The sequence below is a fragment of the Hylobates moloch genome, unplaced genomic scaffold (genome assembly GCF_009828535.3).
Source record: "Hylobates moloch isolate HMO894 unplaced genomic scaffold, HMol_V3 SCAFFOLD_7, whole genome shotgun sequence".
NCBI classification, from domain to species: Eukaryota; Metazoa; Chordata; class Mammalia; order Primates; family Hylobatidae; genus Hylobates; species Hylobates moloch.
The window spans coordinates 21,166,921-21,185,242 of NW_026652282.1; the positions used below are offsets into that span (position 1 = coordinate 21,166,921).

Genomic DNA, 18,322 nt, shown 5'->3' on the forward strand with positions numbered 1-18,322 from the left:
TTTACAACATGGAAGAACTTCAAAGACATTATGCCGAGTGAAAGAGGCCAGACACAAAAGATCACATACTGTATGACTAGATTTACAGGAAATATTTAGGTAAATCCATAGAAACAGAAAGCAAATTGGTGGTTGCCAGAGGCTGGGGGTGTGAAGATGACAAGCTAGTGCTTAATGGGTACAGAGATTTCTTGGTGGGTAATGAAAATGTTTTGGAAACAGAAGGGGTAGTTGTACAACATCATGAATGTACTAAATGCCACTTTACAATTGTACTTTACAATGGTTGGTTGTTCTGTGATTACCCCTTAGTTGTTAAAAAACGAAAAAAGAAAAGGAAAACAAAAGGGCACAAAAGTTCATGGTTCTTTGAGTCTCACTGGAACAAGGGAAAAAATGAGGGAGCAGAAACAGCTGAACAACTGATGATGATGCATCAACAAAGAGAGAAAGACAAAGACGGGGGTTCTACTTAAGAAACAAGGCTACAAATATTTGAAAAGCAAACCAATAAAATGGATTTTCAAATGTTTCACTATTAACTTCTTGCAAACAACCTACAAAAAATGTAAATGATTTTATAAAGAGAGCACACAAAACATCCAAAAAGAGCCTTTTCAAAGCTAGTGAGAAAGCCTTGCCTTGTTCTGTGGAGCACTAGGTGCAGACACGGCCTTTGAAAGGGCAGGGGACTGTCACACAAGCAAATCTGCCACTAATTCCATTCCACAGCTTTAGAGGTCTCCCATGTATTCAATCGCAGTGTGACAAGGATCACTGTACTGTACTTTCTTTTCATTTTTCAAAATGTGTAATAATTCCATTCCATATATTGTGCATAAACCTATTAATGTAAATACAATTACACTCTTTCTTCTGAAAGAGGTTTCTCAGAGTTCATAGGTCACTTTCATATATATTATGTACAGTGAGACCATTTTTAAAAAGCAATGACCTTCATGTCACATGAGACAGCAGGGATAAATCATGAGGACATTATGCCAAGTGAGATAAGCCACTCACCAAGTGACAAATGCCATATGATTCTACTTCCATGAAATGGTCAGGGTAGTCAACTCACAGAGAAAGAAAGTAGAACAATGGCTGCCAGGGACTGGGCAAGGGAGAATGGGGAGCTGGTGTTCAATGGGCATGAGTTTCAGTGTTGCAAGATGGTCTTGAGATCTGTGGCACAACCGTGGGGGTGGACTTAATACTATTGCACCGCGCACTTAAAATAGTTAATGTGGTCCATTTTAGATTATATGTTTTTACCACAATTAAAAATTTTAAATTGCGCTCTTGTTGTTAAAATATTAACTTAAAATTAAAATCTTGTTAAAATATTAACATTGTTGGTATTGCCATTTTATGGCTCTAGAGAAATTATATGCTTCACAAGTTTAAACTCAACCTGGTTAGGATTTGGACACTTTAAAATACTACATTAAAAATAATTATATCAACAGCAATGACAACAAAAGGAGTAACTTAAGCAAAACAATGCCCCTCTAGGAAATCACTTCCCTGTTTCTAAATAAAAATCAGTGGATTGTGCTCCTGTGTAAACTGTGTACTTTAAAATGTAAAATACCAAAACATGAAAAAAAAAAACAAAACTCAAGTAAAAACTGGGAAACCATTTGGGTCAGTGCTCCTGTGCTTTTAAAAGAGAGACAAACTACTCAAGCCTCAGGGCCCTGGAGGGGTTGGCTTGCCTCCCTTCGTCTGACCTACCGACTGGCTTGCTGCTTGCCCACCTGGATGTGGCTGCACTATCTGAACAGCGCCTGTTGCCAAAAACACTGGCTGCTGTGGGACTCTCAACTGCTGAGTCTGGAGCTGGATCTGCTGTGGCTGTTGTTGTGGCTGCAGCAGCCGTGGCTGCTGCCTCAAGACAGAGGGGAGCTGGACACCCTGCTGAGGAACCTGGGCAGAGCCAAGCAGACCCAACACAGCAGCCTGGGGCTGGGGCTGCAGACCACTACCTGCTCCAGTGAGGTTCACGTTAAGAAATTGCTGAGCAGGGAAGGCCTGCCCTTGAGTGCTCAAACCTAGTGCGGAACCCTGTGGCCCTGGCTGAGGAGGGTGAGCAGCTGTGGGCTGCTGGAGCTGCTGCAGGGAAACCAGCTGATGGAACTGCTGCTGCCGGCCGGTCAGAACCACCGAGCCCTGCGGAACCTGGAGGAGTATCAGAGGCTTGAGACCTTCGGGAGTATTTAGGAAAAACTGAAGGGGTGCTGGAGAAGATGCCTGCACTGCAGCGGGCCTTGCATCTGGGAGTGGACCTCCTGAGGACTGAAGGCCACTGCCACTGATTCCTGCAGGAGCCGGGCCACCCGAGCCAGGGGCCTGCACAGGCTTGAAACTGCTCCCCAAAGCCTGGGCTCCCTGGACTGGGCCCTCCACCTTGATGGCCCTTAGGCCAGTGGAGCCTGTCCTGACCTTGGCTGGATGGGCTATTTTTACCAATCTGGTGGGGGGCTGGGCAGCTGGATGGCGCCTGCTAGCTTGAATGAGAGGCACAGCGGGCTTCTGAGAATGACTTGGTGCTGCCCCCACCGCTGCCACCCCAGAAGCAGCAGCAGCAGCAGCAGGAAATGGACGCTTAAGAGAACTGCCTGCCTGTTGTGGGGGAAAACTGTTACCTGAGGAAATCTTTCCTGAGCTTGAGGGAAGTTGGGTGCGGGGAGGTGGATGTTTCTCTCCCTTCCCCAATACTGAAGACTGGACCCACACAGGCTCAGGCTGTTCTGGTGTTTTCCGTGAAGAGAGCTGACTGACACTGGCTGGGCCACTGGAGCTGTGTGACATCTTGCCTGGACCTTTGACTTTGCTCTGCACCGATTCCTGGGCCTGACTCACTGCCCTCCCAGCATCAGTCTCTGACCCAGGCCTGAGACAAGCTGAATGGTCATCTGGGAAGGGCTGCCAGGGAGACTTCTGGCTCTTCTGCCTGGCTTTTTTATGTAGCTGTATTTCACCACTGAAAAACGGATCATTAAACGACTGCGTGATGTTTGGCTTGGTGTCCCAGGCCTGACAGCCAGCTTCCCATGCAAATCCGAAAGGGTCTTCTACCTCCTGGGCTGGCCAGACTGGGAGCTGTGGGTCAGCAGCTGTGATGGACTGATACCCTTTAGCAATTTTCTCCACATCCACTTCCGAAGGCACAGCCAAATCACAGGGTCTGCGTTTCCACGTGTCTACACAACTTCCTGCTTTAGCAATGTTCAGCTCACAAGGCTGACCCGCTTTTCTTTCTTCTTTTTGGCCAGCAGTCGACACTCTCAGCTCAGGAGGAGGTGGACAGTCAGACTGCTCCTGCTGTGGCTTTACAGAGGGCCACGAATACCTCTGGAGGCACTGTTTCATCGGGTCGGTATTCATCTTTTGCTTGTTGTACAGCAGCCTGTTGGCAGTGCAGGCGACTGCTACAGAAGGATCAAGACACAGTGGTTCAGCTGTCTCTAAGATCAGTTGACTCTCAAGCGGAAATCTGTCTTCCTGGCTCCATTTCTGGCCATCTCTTGTCATCGTCTTCACCTCATGGGCTAAAGTCTGCATCGTTGGACGTAGGAGAATATGCCTGCTTTGGTAACCAGGAGGTTGCATATTACTGGACTGCCTGTAGTCACGAACTTCTACTATGACACACCCACTACGAAAAATGTTAACCGAAGCTTTATCCAGGACATCACCCAAAGCAGGGGGTAATTCTTCTGCATCCAAGTAGTCGAGCAATGCCCTTTCATCATAAGGCAGCCGAATGGTCTCTGCAAAGGACCCATCTTCTCTCTGGAGCATCACAGAATACCCCTGATTGCCTGGGTATAGATTGACCAGTAAACATGGCAAGGACTCTCTCCTAACAAGCTTTTCTAACAAGTTTACGTTGCTTCTCAATTCCTGAGGATCCTCAGGCTCTTTTCCACATTCTTCAACATAAATGTCATAAAGTTTTTCCTGTAGAGTTTTTCCCACCCTAGGTGAGTATCTCCTTCTGGGAGGTCTCTGTTGGGCAATTTCAGTGATATTCTCTGCGCGATCCAGAGCCTGTTCTAAATCTCGATCCATTGTAACAGAAGACAGGGCCCCTAAGAGGAGAGAAAACGCATGTGCGTTGGTGAAGCAGGGTGGAATCACGGCTGTCATATTAATCTACAGGCCCGCAAGACGCGGCAAGTCCACACTGAGTTCAACATGGGCACCTGCCCAGAAACCCGCCCCCAGGGAAGCACTACCCAGTCTATTTGAGGGTTTCTGGAAACATCGGTACCTGAGGGGTCGTCCTCGTGGCCCGGTTTCGCGTCTGTGCGGCCTGGAATGCAAGTGAGCGGGAGGGCTGGAGTCAGCTTCTAGGCGCGTCTGGGCACCTGCCCAGAAACCTGCCCCCAGGGAAGCGCTACCCAAACTGTTTGAGGGTTTCTGAAAACATCGGTACCTCAGGGGTGATTGTCGCGGCCTGGGCTTCGCGTCTCTGAGTGCTGCACCGGAAATGAACGGGAGGGCCGGGGTCAGCTACTGAGCGCCGTCTGCGCGCGTGCGCATTTGCCACACACCGCAGATTCCAGGCGCCCCCTGCTTCTCTGGCTTCCTGGGTGCGAGGCTCACTCGCTGCACTTCTGGGTCTGTTGCCCGCACTGGCACTCAACTACTTGCCATTTCACCTTGAAAGCGTACATGCAAAAGCACAAGCCACTAACGACAGTATAGACACATCTTTCATACCGTGCACAGACATCAGTTTCCACAGGAATACCACTGTCGGGAAATCATGGGAAGTTGTCACTGGTCTTGGCGGAAACTTCAACAATTGTTGGCACTTTTGGAATCTCTTGCCATCAGTGGCAGCACTGCTGCTGGTATCAGCCACTGGGCTGCGGAATGAGCCCGCAGTAGCAGTGTTTCCATGCCCGGAGACGCCACAGGTTTGTGGCAAGCGTCAGGATTCTTCATGTCGTCGTCCAGTGAGCTCCCGCCTGGGGGTGTTCATGTGGATGCACCAGTACATGACATTCGTTTACATAATTACTCACCTTTTATTTCTCCATGTGTTGAGTTAGGGCACCTACAGGTTAAAAAATTACGTGATGGTCATTACATTGTCTATGGATTGCAGGTCAGGATGGCAGAGAGACATGAAACCATTCATTTCTACAAGGTGATTTGCACCTGATAAGGACGAGAACAATTGTTCCAGGTGATGGCAATAAATTTTCTCTTTTTTTTTTTTTTGAGACGGAGTCTCGCTCTGTCACCCAGGCTGGAGTGCAGTGGCACGATCTCGGCTCACTGCAAGCTCCACCTCCTGGGTTCACGCCATTCTCCTGCCTCAGCCTCCTGAGTAGCTGGGACTACAGGCGCCCGCCACCATGCCCGGCTAATTTTTTGTATTTTTGGTAGAGATGGGGTTTCACCGTGTTAGCCAGGATGGTCTTGATCTCCTGACCTCGTGATCCTTCCCCCTCGGCCTCCCAAAGTGCTGGGATTACAGGCGTGAGCCACCACGCCCAGCCTAAATTTTCAGTGATTAAACTGTAGACCTTAGCTAAGATCCTAATGATGGATTTGCAGTGTTATCATTCTGTCTTAGGTAACCTATGGGACATTGTTTTCCATTAACTTTGTTGCCTTGAAATCTCCCAGTTTGTTTGTTTTTGTTTGTTTTATTGGACAAGATCAATAATGTTTTTCTGGGGAGAACTACTCCATAGCCTGTTTTTCTGACTCATGAGTGTGATCTAAATTCTGTGCCTCCCTCCGCTGATATCCCAGGGTGCATCTCACTTATTAGAGAGGTATATCTGCCCGCCCTGCCATGGGATGGACTTGATCTTCAGCTGGTGAATTGCCCCTGTCTTCACTTGGGTTTCCCCAAAAGCATTCCTGGAGGAGAGGATTTGAGTGGGAGTAGTTTCTTTGGGTGCTAATCCTTAGAAGCACTGGTGACAGAAAGGGGAGCTGAGTCAGAGATGGGAAAACAGACAATGAAAGACGTATTCTTGAGCACAAGCAGCTCCGGACAACTGGTCCACGCTGGGGACCTTGGAAGACAGTACAGAATAAGCCTCAGATTGTTCTTCCCTAGAGGCAAAGAAGCTGGGGTATTTATTCATCCACTTCTTTCTCATTGACTTAGGACAGTGCTGGAAGCATTATTTCCTGACACTTCTTGTTGCCACATACAGGGGCCACCCATGCTGATGTGGCTTGAGGATGTTCTCAGAGTCACAGGTGCTAGCAGTAAGACTCTGTCTGTGTGTACAGAATGGTGAATGCCAAGGGGAGATGGACAGGGCACTGGCAGCATTAGCTACATTTCAGACTGAAGATAAGTGGGAGAAATTGGCCTTTTTTTTTTTTTTTTTAGACTGAGTCTCACTCTGTCACCCAGGCTGGAGTGCAGTGGCGTGATCTCGGCTCACTGCAATCTCTTCCTCCCGTGTTCAAGCAATTCTCCTGCCTCAGCCTGCCTTGTAGCTGGGACTACAGGTGTGTACCACCACAGCTGGGTAATTTTTGTATTTTTAGTCTAGACAGTGTTTGCCATGTTGGCCAGGCTGGTCTGGACTCCTGACCTCAAAGTGATCCACCTGCCTTGGCTTCCCAAAGTGCTGGGATTATAGGCATGAGCCACCACGCCTGGCCCCATTCATTCTTAATTTTGTAGATAATGTGCTATGTCATATATCTGGGCATATGGAGAAGTGAATTTGTATTCTATCCAAGTGAAATGGTCAATTTCATGTAAGGCTTTTTTTTTTTCCAGGTATTAAAGCCAACAAGGCCAAAAATGGAGGATGTGACCCACTCTTGACTCCCCAGAGGGAAGACCCCAAGGCTGCCTGGGCCACAGCTACACTGGAAGAGGTTGTGAACCTGTGTGTGTGTTATGACATGCATTACTAGGCCTGACAGTGTTTATAATGGCTCGGCCATCCCCTTCACTTGAGCTGCCTAATTACCAGGCCTTTCCACAAGATTAATTTTTTTTTAATTCCTCTGAGTGCACACCATCCTTCAGGCCTTGCAAGCATGCTAATGAGCACACTGGTTGATTATAAGAACTTCAACTTCAGCCCTCCCCTGTAGCAGCACAGCAGAGAATGGCACAAGCTGAGAAAAATTCATGGCCATGCTAAGATTTGCTAGAGGAATAAGAAAATTCAATTAATTGCAAGATAATTGTCCTAATTTACAATTAGCAAACTACTTTGTTCTATACCCATTGGGGTCTAGATCTTTGCCACCTCTTCCCTGCTGCCGTTAATTAGAGGGACCAGCAGAGAATTTGAAAATACAGGGACCAAAGACTGCAGAAGCTGAAGATACTGTTGCCTCCTGGCTAACCCTCCATCACTTGCTCTGACATTTTGTATTTCTCCTGTGATCAGGCCCCAGCTATAGTAAAGCAAACCTTAGGTAACATTGTAGCGCTGAGATTGAGTGAAGATCACTTTCCATAGCCTGTTACATCATTCAGTGCTTCCACATCTGCTAAGAGTTGTTTATTGGATTTAAGAGCGTCTCACAACCCATAAGTGCTGCACAGCATATTAATCTTCCCCCTTCCTCTTTTTCCCTCTTTTTCTTTTCTCGAACTCTATCCCCCTTCCCTTTCTTCCACTTGCCCATCCTTTAACCATTTTACTGAAAAGTAAATGAAATTGGATTTTGTTCTGTTAAGACTTTCATTCTGCTCTCTAGGTAGCCAGACCCTAAGACAGGGTTTCTCCCTCTCTGCATTATTCCCATTTGTCATGGGGGCTGTCCTGTGCATTGTAGGATTTTTAATAGCATCCATGGCCTTTACCCACTATATGCCAGTAGCAGCCCCCTCCCATTTATGACAATCAAAACTGTCTCCATACATTGTCGAATGTTCCCTGGGGGACAAAATCATCTGGTTAAGAACCACCACCCTGTGGTATCACAAAACCAGGTCTGGAGAAATAAAGCAGCAATCTCTAAACCAGAAAACACTTTACATCTCAATTTCTAGGATAGTTCAAATGATAGATGTAATTTTTAAAATGTTATTTTTGTTTTTACTGCAATGGCTGTTATGGTTGGCCCTGAATTACTTTGCTAATGCTCTAAATCTGCCATTGGACCTGATTAATAAAGACAGCCCGTGGCCAGTGGGATAGATGCAAACAAAAACATCATTAAATCTTTAGAAGTTATCTTTAAAAAGATAAACTAGCAAAAGATATTTTTGTTCGTCTGCCTGGTAAATGTCAATAACCGTTTCCAAATTTTCTAGATTTATTCAATGGTTAAGAACTTTGCTCATTTCAATAATTTATCTTTGGTCTTCGTTTAGCATTTGTTCTTTCAGGGTATGTTATCTGCCCTTTGTTTTCTTAATGTCACAGCATCCCTGGACTTGGTCTTTAGACAATTTTTCTCTATTTACACTCAGTCATTTGATGACCTGATCTGGTCTTACGGCTTTAGATACCATCTACATCCTAATGGTTTCCAAATGTATAGCTCCAGCCTGGACCTCTCCCCTGAACTACAGACTCATAACCTCAAGCTTCCTATTCAAAATCTCCCCCTGACTGCTGAATGGGAATTTTCAATTTAACATGTTCAAACTGAATTGCTTATCTGCTACCCAAACTTGCTCCTTTGGCAGAGTATCAGTGGGGTTCAATTAGGAATTGGAATCACTATAAGTAATATGGAATTACATTTGCTTATAGTGACCAGACCCCACAAATCATGGGAGACCCTAGGGAAGTAAATGTGTAGAAGAGGACAATTGGAAGGTCGGAAAAAAGTCATTAATCAGGGATCACAAAGGGAAGCTGGTGAAGAAGTCTATGGAGGGCTGTTGCTTCTGCATCTGGGCGTGAACCCGATACCACTGGGGGTCAGTAGAGCAGGCAGCAAGGAAGAAAAGCTAGGCATGAAGCATGAGAACAAGGACCATCTGGAACACACAAGGGCTAACTGGAACCAGCGAGGACAAACCTGAGTCTGGCTCTCATTGCCTGTAACCTTGGTGATTCAGGTGACTTGCAGAAGGAACTGGCTCCCTTTGCCATGGAGGTGCACAGGCACCTGGCCCAGGACTCAGAAAAGCTGAAGGAGGATATCCAGCGGGCGCTGGGGGAGCTGTGGGCCCAGCTACTGCCTACTCCCCAGCTCCCATCAAGGTGAGCCAGTAGATGAGCAACATGTGTGAGCTGCAGTGATGCCTGGTACCTGACACTGAACTTCAGAATGTAATGGCTGCTGCTTCAATCCTGACTTCCAGATCTCATAAAAATTTCCCTTTTGGCCAGCCCTACACCCCAGAATCATATCATACTCATGATGTTATGAATCTAGTTCAGGAGACAGGTCCAGAGGAAAGGGAATTCTAGGAAACATAGTCCCAGCTTAGCCAAGTTGACACAGTGCAAAGCTACCCAAGCAGCCTTCCCCATCTCAGGAAGTGACAACTTCATCTTTTTGGTTGCTCAGACTAAAAACCTTGGAATCATCCTCAACTCTTCCGTTTCTCTCTTCCTCCCTATATCCAATAGTAAGTATTTGTTGAATGACAATAAAAATGACCTAGAAGAGAAAACACATTAATTTGAAGAGTTTTTGTCTGGGGGAAGAGGGAGGGAGTACCTGAAAGGGTAAGAGAAACATAGACTTCAACCATTTTTATCTAAGGCTCGCCCTACTCCTTAGCATCAATCTCAGTTGGATCTATCAATTGTAGGTGTAGTTCTTAGAGGTCTCCTCCCAGTTATCACAGGGAGGTTCCTCTGTGATGGATTATGCATGTCCCTTGACTCTCATACCCTGAAATTGCTACCTATTGGCCGTTTCACTGCTCACTAACCCATCAGAGTGTTACCAAAGAAAATAAAAGGAAAGAGAAGCCATTGAACTTTAGTCAATTGGGAACAAAAGTTTGGTGGCTTATTCAGCCAGATTTCTAGATGAAACCTTTGAAATATCTCTGGATTTAAAACGTCCCGCTGGATGTTGGGGACTGATCCCCTAAGAGACAGGGTGGTAGGGTACGGGGAAGGGCGAAGGTTTCCTTTTTTTTTTTTGCAAGCATCTGACTCCTTGTTTTTCTTTTTTATAGTCTTTCTTAAAAAGCAGTTCTAGGTTCACAGCAACATTGAGTAAAAAGTAGATAGTTCCCATCTCCCTGCCCCCCACCCCTTAACCTCCCCCACTATCAACATTCCATACCAGGGTGATACATTTGTTACAACTGATGAACCTACACTGACATATCATTATCAATCAAAGCCCAGAATTTACATCAGGGTTCACTCTTGGTGTTGTACATTCTACGAGTTTGTACAAATGTATAATGACATGTATTTACCATTATAGAATCATACAGAATAGTTTCACTACCCTAAAAATCCTCTGTGCTCTATTTATCCCTTCCTCTCCCTAACCCCTGACAAACATTGATCTTTTTACTGTCTCCATAGTTTTGCCTTTTTCAGAACATCATATAGTTGGAATCATACAGTATGTGGCTTTTTCACACTGGCTTCTTTCACTTAGCAATATGCATTTAAGATTCCTCCATGTCTTTTAATGGTTTGATAGCTCATTTCTTTTCAGTGCTGAATAGTGTTTCATTGTATAGATACGCAACAGTTTATCCATTCACCTACCAAAAGACATCTTGGTTGCTTCCAAGTTCTGGCAATTATGAATAAAGCTGCTATAAACATTCTTGTGCAGGTTTTGGTGTGAACATGAGTTTTCATCTCACTTGGGTAAATACCAAGGTGTGTGATTGCTGGATTGTATGGTGAGGGTATAGTTTTGTGAGAAACTGCCAAACTCTCTTCCAAAGTGACTGTACACTCCTACCCACAATAAATGAGGGTTTCTGTTGTTTCACATACTTGCCAGCATTTGGTATTTTCAGTGTTTTGAATTTTGGCCATCCTAATAGGTGTGTAGTGGTATCTCCCTGTTTTTGTTTTGTTTTTTGTTTGAGACAGGGTCTTGGTGTGTTGCCCAGGCTGGAGTGCAGTGGTACGATCACTGCTCACTGCAGCCTTGACCTCCCAGGCTCAGACGATCCTCCCACCTCAGTCTCCCAAGTAGCTGGGACCACAGGCCCATGCCACCATGCCCAGCTAATTTTTGTACTTTTGTGAAAAAGGGGTTTTACCATGTTGCCCAGGCTGGTCTCGGACTCCTGGGCTCAAGTGATCTGCCCATCTTGGCCTCCCAAAGTGCCGATTACAGGCGTGAGCCACTGGTGTTGGGCTTCCTTGTTTTAATTTACAATTCCCAGATGACATACACGTTGAGCATCTTTTCATATGGTTATTTGCCATCTGTATATCTTCTCTGGTGAGGTATCCATTCAAGTCTTTTGCCCATATTTTAATCAGGTTGTTCATTTCCTTGTTGAGTTTTAAGAGTTCTTTGTATATTTTGGAGGATAACAGTTCTTTGTCAGCAAAAGTTTACTTTTCACTCTTTATTTTTTGAACCTTTTGAATGGTATAAATTATGCCAAACATAATTAAAAAGAAACTATTTAATTAGATAGTCCCTTTTTAACTATGAAGATAACCAAGTGGGCCAAACATGATTTTTCATTCTGGAATATTCAGTACCAATGGCTCCTAATGGGTCACCTAAAGGACCCACATCTCCATGGATGAGGATGAAGGGGGAGGTGTGGGGGCCTCTCTCTCCCTGATGGAAGGGGCCATATGAAGTTGTGAGGCTGGTCTTTGGGTGGGGTCTACTTCTAAGACAGACCACTCCCATTTCAGTGAAAACCAGAGACAACCACAGTTGACTTTTTTCTGTCAAAATTTATTGAATAATTTGAAGCTCAATGTGTTTTCTAGTGGTTACTAATGGCAAAAGTGTTCAGTTCTCTTGTAAGTCGTTTTTGCTTGAATCAAAAACAAGGAAGGGAGAATATTTGGGAAAGTGTTGTGCTTTGCCTATGGCCCTGGAGGAGAGGGGTCCAGGTGAGAAAAACAATAATGGCGACCAGAGACCTGGGACTTGTGGGTAAATGGATAACCAATCTGGAACAAAGGACTGACTTTGGGGGAATTGGTGGGGGGGGGGGGGCATGGTTGGAGGTTAACAGAGGACAAATTGAACTGCCCTAGTTACTCAGACATGTGTACACACAAGCCTCACAAGATTTTCCAAACTTTCAGGAATTAAGACAGGCTTCAGAAATATCCCTGTGCCTAAATTTGTGCTCTGGGCACATAAACATTGCAGTTCATCAGCTTGGTTTGCAGTTCCCAGCCTCTCTTTGCCTGGCCTTAGAACCACATAGCATGACCAGGAGGAGTCTCGTCATTGCTGCAGTGTCAGGGTGGAGGGTCAGCTACCTCAGACTTAGCATCTTGGCTCATGCTACCTTGTTGGTTCAATAATTGTGGCCATTTGCCACATCGACAAAATATTCAGCTTTGCAGAGAGAACCCGAGGATACCCTTGGGACCTCATCTGTTGGAAGGCTTGCTGGGACCCTTCGTGATCTAACATGTCTAAGGGCTAGCTGGACATCCTAGGGTTGGGACTGGAATCCTGAAACATGTACAGGGGCATGTGCACAGGCCAGACTGAAGTAGAGGCCTTTGTCAGCAGGTCAACTAGGCAGCTACTCACATGATTTCAGGGGCCCTACTCCAAAAATACCTCTGCCCTGACTTGACATCTGAAATTTTGAGTCTGGGCAGATGTTTTAAACTAGGGGATACATGGACAGATTTCAGAAGATCTTTGAATCTCTTTTTTTTTTGAGACGGAGTCTTGCTCTGTCACCCGGGCTGGAGTGCAGTGGCGCAATCTCGGCTCACTGCAAGCTCCGCTTCCCGGGTTCACGCCATTCTCCTGCCTCAGCCTCTCCGAGTAGCTGGGACTACAGGCGCCCGCCACCACACCCGGCTAATTTTTTGTGTTTTTAGTAGAGACGGGGTTTCACCATGGTCTCGATCTCCTGACCTCGTGATCCGCCCGCCTCGGCCTCCCAAAGTGCTGGGATTACAAGCGTGAGCCACCACGCCCGGCTGAATCTCTTAAAATAGTAAATGAATTTCAAATCCTTTCTGAGAACCTGCTTTTTGTTTTTTTTTTTTGGAGGGGAAATTTTTTTTTTTTTAATGAGTGGGTAGGGATGGGAGGAAATAAAGCATAGGGTGTCCAAGGAAGGTGAGAAAGAGGATCTCACTGAGGGTACAAAAGGATCCTGTGGGGCTATGAAGACATATTTTATCTACCTTATAACTTTCTCATGGAGTAGAGGAAAAATCACCACCTGGGAAGAGACCAGTAGGCATGTGCCTTTGGGCTGGCAGGACGAGCTAAGCCAGTCTGCAAGACTCACAGTCTATGGCAAAAACATTACTCCTGGGTGTAATCCCAGCACTTTAGGAGGCCGAGGCGGGCAGATCACCTGAGGTCAGGAGTTTTAGACCAGCCTGGCCAACATGGTGAAACCCCATCTCTACTGAAAATACAAAAAAATTAGCCAGGCGTGGTGGTGGGTGCCTGTAATCCCAGCTACTCAGGAGGCTGAGGCACAAGAATCGCTTGAACCCAGTAGGTGGAGGTTGTAGTGAGCTGAGATCGCACCACTGCACTCCCGCCTGGGTGACAGAGCAAGACTCCATCTCAAAAAAAAAAAAAAAAAAGCTCTAAATTTACAAAAATTAGTAAATATTACAAAATTCACTTGCAAAAAATCCTGCACTTAACAATGGACGCAATATCTTGCATCCAATTAGTCAGTGACTGTATTATGGCTATGTGAGAGACTATCTCTATTCTTAGGAAATACATACTGAACTATTTGGCATCAAGGGCCATAGTGTGGAAAACTTGCAAAGGGGCAGGGGTGGAGAATAGGTGAATCTGGGTTAAGGGTATACAGGTTTCTTTGGACTATTTTTATTCTTACAACTTTTTATAAGTTTGAAATTACTTCCAAATAAGTTAATTCCAAAAATAAGACAAAAAAAAAACAATGTTTCTCGTACCTCAGACTAGCATAATTCCTTCTATTTAGATTGAGCTATGATGGTGCTCAATCTAGCCACAGGAACGTGTATAACTTTTAATTATCAGCTGCCACAGAGAATACAAAATAGCATTTAGGACAGCTCCTCCAAAGACAGCAAATTGGAAAGAAAAAAAAAAAAGGAAGATAAATTTAACAAATAGCTAATTTGTAACCATGACGGGCACTTAGAAATCCTTTAATTGTTAGCTTTTCTCCCTCATCAGCCAATCCCTATATTTTGCTGAAGCAAGGTATTTTTCAGTAGTTTGCTTTCTTTCAACCTGTTCTGAGGTCCTATCAATTGCATTCTGACCTCGTGCAACCAAGAGACTTTCTGACCTGAATGTTGGGGAAATCCGACTTACTGCGCCAAGGAGCAAATCCTCCTAGTGTGAGGCAACCAGTAATAGGCAGACCTGTTCCTGGTGTCACTGGAGCAAAGCAGTTCCAACCAATAGTTTTTTTTTTTTTTTTAAAGACACAGTCTCGCTCTTGTCTCCCAGGCTGGAGTGTAGTGGTGTGATCTCGGCTCACTGCAACCTCCACCTCCCAGGTTCAAGTGATTCTCCTGCCTCAGCCTCCCAAGTAGCTGGGACTACAGGTGCCCGCCACCACACCTGGCTAATTTTTGTATTTTTAGTAGAGACAGGGTTTTACCATGTTGGTCAGGCTGGTCTTGAACTCCTGACCTCAGATGACCCGCCCGCCTCGGCCTCCCAGAGTGCTGGAATTACAGGCGTGAGCCACTGCGCCCGGCCCCAACCAACAGCTCTTGAAAGTACTTGATGCTACAGCAATTCCACATGTTCAGTCTAAGTTGGGGGCACATGAACCTTCTGTTTGATGGGAATTGGACTTGCCAAGAACAGCATGACATAGCCCTAACCAGAGGGTTCTCCTTCATTCCCTTCCTGGGTAAACCTTGAGGTCCTGTGATGTGGGTCCACTGTTCTACTGAAGTCTTCACTATTATTGCCCTGTTACCAGTTGGAATTATTTTTCTACATCAGGTGATTCTCAGCTGCAAGAAGAAAACCCCTAAATTTGTGCTGCATCAAGGTGACAAATATAAATTCCCTGGTCAATTTGGGTTTTGTGGCACCCGTAATATCCTAGCATTTGACCTTGAAAGAGTGGAGGAGGTATTACAAATTTTCAAGCCAGTGGAATAGTCTCTATTTTTTATATTTGGGAATACATTTGACTAAAATGAATAGGTTATTAGAGGTGTGTGTGTGTCATGAGAGAGAAACAGAGAGAGAGAGAGACCCTCTGTCTTCTGTCTTGAATATCTCTGGAACCTATTTCTGTAAGGTATCCAGAAAAGAAAGTGTTCATGGAACATTCTTCTGTCTCCTGGTCTGTTGATATGCTTTAATATGAAACTTCTATTTCCATATTGGGTACTTCCTAATCAGAAACATTAAACAAGCCTATAGTATTAAGAAATTTTATCTTGGGAGACCATAACATGTAGTCTTATCTGTAACAAATGAAAATTTATGATTCAGTCAATTTCTGAAGGTTCCTAAAACCATACCCAAAAATTACTCACTAAAAACAAAAAGACCTGCCTGGTGGGTAAATCCAGTGCCAAATGGCACTTATAAGATTCTATGTGGCATCAAGCTCAGTGGTTCTCAACTCTGGTTCCACACTAGAATCATTTGAGGAGCTTTCAAAAATCCCATAACCAGGAAGGCAAACCCTGGATCAATTAAATCAGAATCTCTGGAGGTGGCTTCGGCATTAGTCATTTTTAAACCTCCCCAGTTGGTTCCAAAGTGCAGTGGCCAAGGTCAAGAACCACCGCTAATCTAGAGTGCTATCTGATTTTCACCATCAATGCGAGGCAAATATTCAAAAGAAGAAAAGCTGGGGAATAATCTTAAGTTGGCTGACAATACATGTATCAACTATAATTATTTGGTCAAACTATAACCCCAAATTCCATTATGTGCCTGTAAACAATTTCATTTTTATACACTACCTTTTAGGGGGTAAAAGAACCACTATTTTGCCGGGCGTGGTGGGTCATGCCTGTAATCCCAGCACTTTGGGAGGCTAAGGCGGGCAGATCACTTGAGGTCAGGAGTTCGAGACCAGTCTGGCCAACATGGCAAAACTCCATCTCTACTAAAAATACAAAAATTAGCTGGGTGTGGTGGCGGATGCCTGTAATCCCAGCTACTCAGGAGGCTGAGGCAGGAGAATCACTTGAATCCGGGAGGCAGAGGTTGCAGTGAGCCAAGATTGTGCCACTGCACACCAGCCTGGGTGACAGAATGGGACTCCATCTCAAAAAAAGAAAAGAATCACTATTTTACCATGATCTATAAATTTAGAAACTGTAAATGAAAAATGAATAGATAGATGAATTAGTGGAGATAATGCACAGAAAGCATATTACAGAACACAAGTTGTTAGGACACTGTATTGACAGTTAAAATAAAAAATAAAAAAAACTTTTCTTCATTTCAGCAAGAGTTGACCAATAGAGAAGGCTTTAAAATAATGTTCTTTATTGGGTATGAGAGAAGAGGAACATCAGAATCACCTGGAAAGCTTGTTGAAACCACAGGAACTCCTCACCATTCTAGATTAATTCATTTCTTCCTTTCTGGAACCACTGTCAACATTCAGCCTTGAAGAAAAGTATTAATGACAGTGTGGCATAAAAAGAACTATACATTTGATTATTGTCTCAGTTCCTGACAAAGAGCTCCTAAAACCCTTGTAATTTCCTAAGTGATAGGGATGCTAGGAGCATCTTTTGTCTAATAGTTGGTCCTTGACTATCATTCCTGACACAGAGCTCCTAAATCCCTTGGAATTTCCTGGGTGATAGAGCCTCTTTTGTTTTAATGAGGAAACTTTTGAAGTTTCAGGATGGGGGCTAGTTGCCAGGAAGATCAAGTCTTGATTAGAAGCATATAATGTTCAGGTCTACTCTCCCCAACCTCTAGGGAGGGGAGAGAGGCTGGAGAGTGAATTAATAACTGATCATGCCTACATGATGAAATCTCCATAAAAGCCCCTAAATCATGAGGTTCAGAGAGCTTCTGGGTTGGTGAACACATCCACATGTTGGGAGGGTGGCACATCTTGACTCCATTGGACAGAAGTTTCTGCATTCAGGACCCTTCTGGAATTTACCCTATGTATCTCTTCATCTGCATCCTTTATAACAAACTGGTAAATGAAAGTAAATTGCTTTCCTGAGTTCTGTGAACCATTTTAGCAAATTATCATACCCAGGGAGGGGTCGTGGGAACTGCCTGAATTTTTAGCTGGTTGGTCAGAAGTCCCAGTGGTCCAGGACTTGCAATTGACATCTGAAGTGGGGCAGCCTTGTGGGACTGAAGCTTTAACTTGTGGGATGTAATGCTAACTCCAGGTAGTTAATGTCAGGATTTACTTAAACTGTAGGACACCCAGCTGATGTCCAGAAAGGTGGAGAAATGGTTGTTGGTGTGAGGAAAAACCCACACATTTTATCCAGAAGTGTTTTGTGGGCAGAAACAGATCGTAGCAGATGGTTATATCAGTAGGTTGCCTTAGATAGCAAGTATCAAGTAAAAACGTAACTCAAAATGGCTTAAACAATAAAGAAACTGTATCATCCATGTAAGCAAAAAGTCTAGAAACTGGGTTGGCATTTGGAGAGGCTTGATCCAGTGCCCTAAAGGGATCACACTGTCTCTCCACTCTTCCTTTTGCAGAGTCATTCAACCAACAGATACAGTCCCCTGCAGTCCTAAGATGGCTTCTTTTTTCTTCCTTCGTTTCCAGCAGGACAAAGAGAATTGGTTGATTTTCCAGAAAAAGTCCAGATATTTACTCTAATTGGCCTGGATCATATCACATACACACCTCTGAACCAATCATTGTCTAGGAGGATGGAATGCACTAATTGGCTTAGCTTTGCTCCAATGCTCCACCCCTGAGAAATTGGAAGGAAAATGTGGGGGTGAGGAATAGAAATTGACACTGGCAGTGCAACAAATTAAGTTCACAAGATGGTCTCAGATGTCATGTGAATATAATTCAGTAATAAGAAAATAATGAAACAAATTTCACCCACTGCCATCACAAGTCTTGTTAGTTTATAGCAGGGTTCTCAACTTTGGCATACTGGCATTTTGGGCCAGATTTTGTTTTTGTTGTAGGGGGCCACGTGTCCTCCGGGGGACAAAATTGTTCTCTCTAGAATTGCTATTTTATAGTTCAACCTCCTAGATAAAAATATCTATCATAGATGTCTGGAGATATTTTCAGTCGCCACAACTG

General features: G+C 44.6%; 3 protein-coding genes across 3 annotated transcripts in view; 2 read left to right on the forward strand and 1 right to left on the reverse strand.

The window, feature by feature from the left end:
- The window catches only part of ZFX (zinc finger protein X-linked), a 180,293-nt gene that overhangs the window by 110,437 nt on the left and 51,534 nt on the right, over nt 1–18,322 (forward strand). The window lies entirely within an intron of this gene.
- Nucleotides 1–18,322, forward strand: part of PDK3 (pyruvate dehydrogenase kinase 3) — a 300,615-nt gene that overhangs the window by 82,061 nt on the left and 200,232 nt on the right. The window lies entirely within an intron of this gene.
- SUPT20HL2 (SUPT20H like 2) lies at nt 1,693–4,077 on the reverse strand. Its single transcript, XM_032756330.2, has one exon. The coding sequence runs from the start codon at nt 4,075–4,077 to the stop codon at nt 1,693–1,695; it is 2,385 nt and encodes a 794-aa protein (XP_032612221.2).

Excerpts from the sequence above, each read along its gene's own strand:
- SUPT20HL2 (XM_032756330.2), bottom strand. The coding sequence starts at position 4,077 with ATGGATCGAGATTTAGAACAGGCTCTGGATCGCGCAGAGAATATCACT.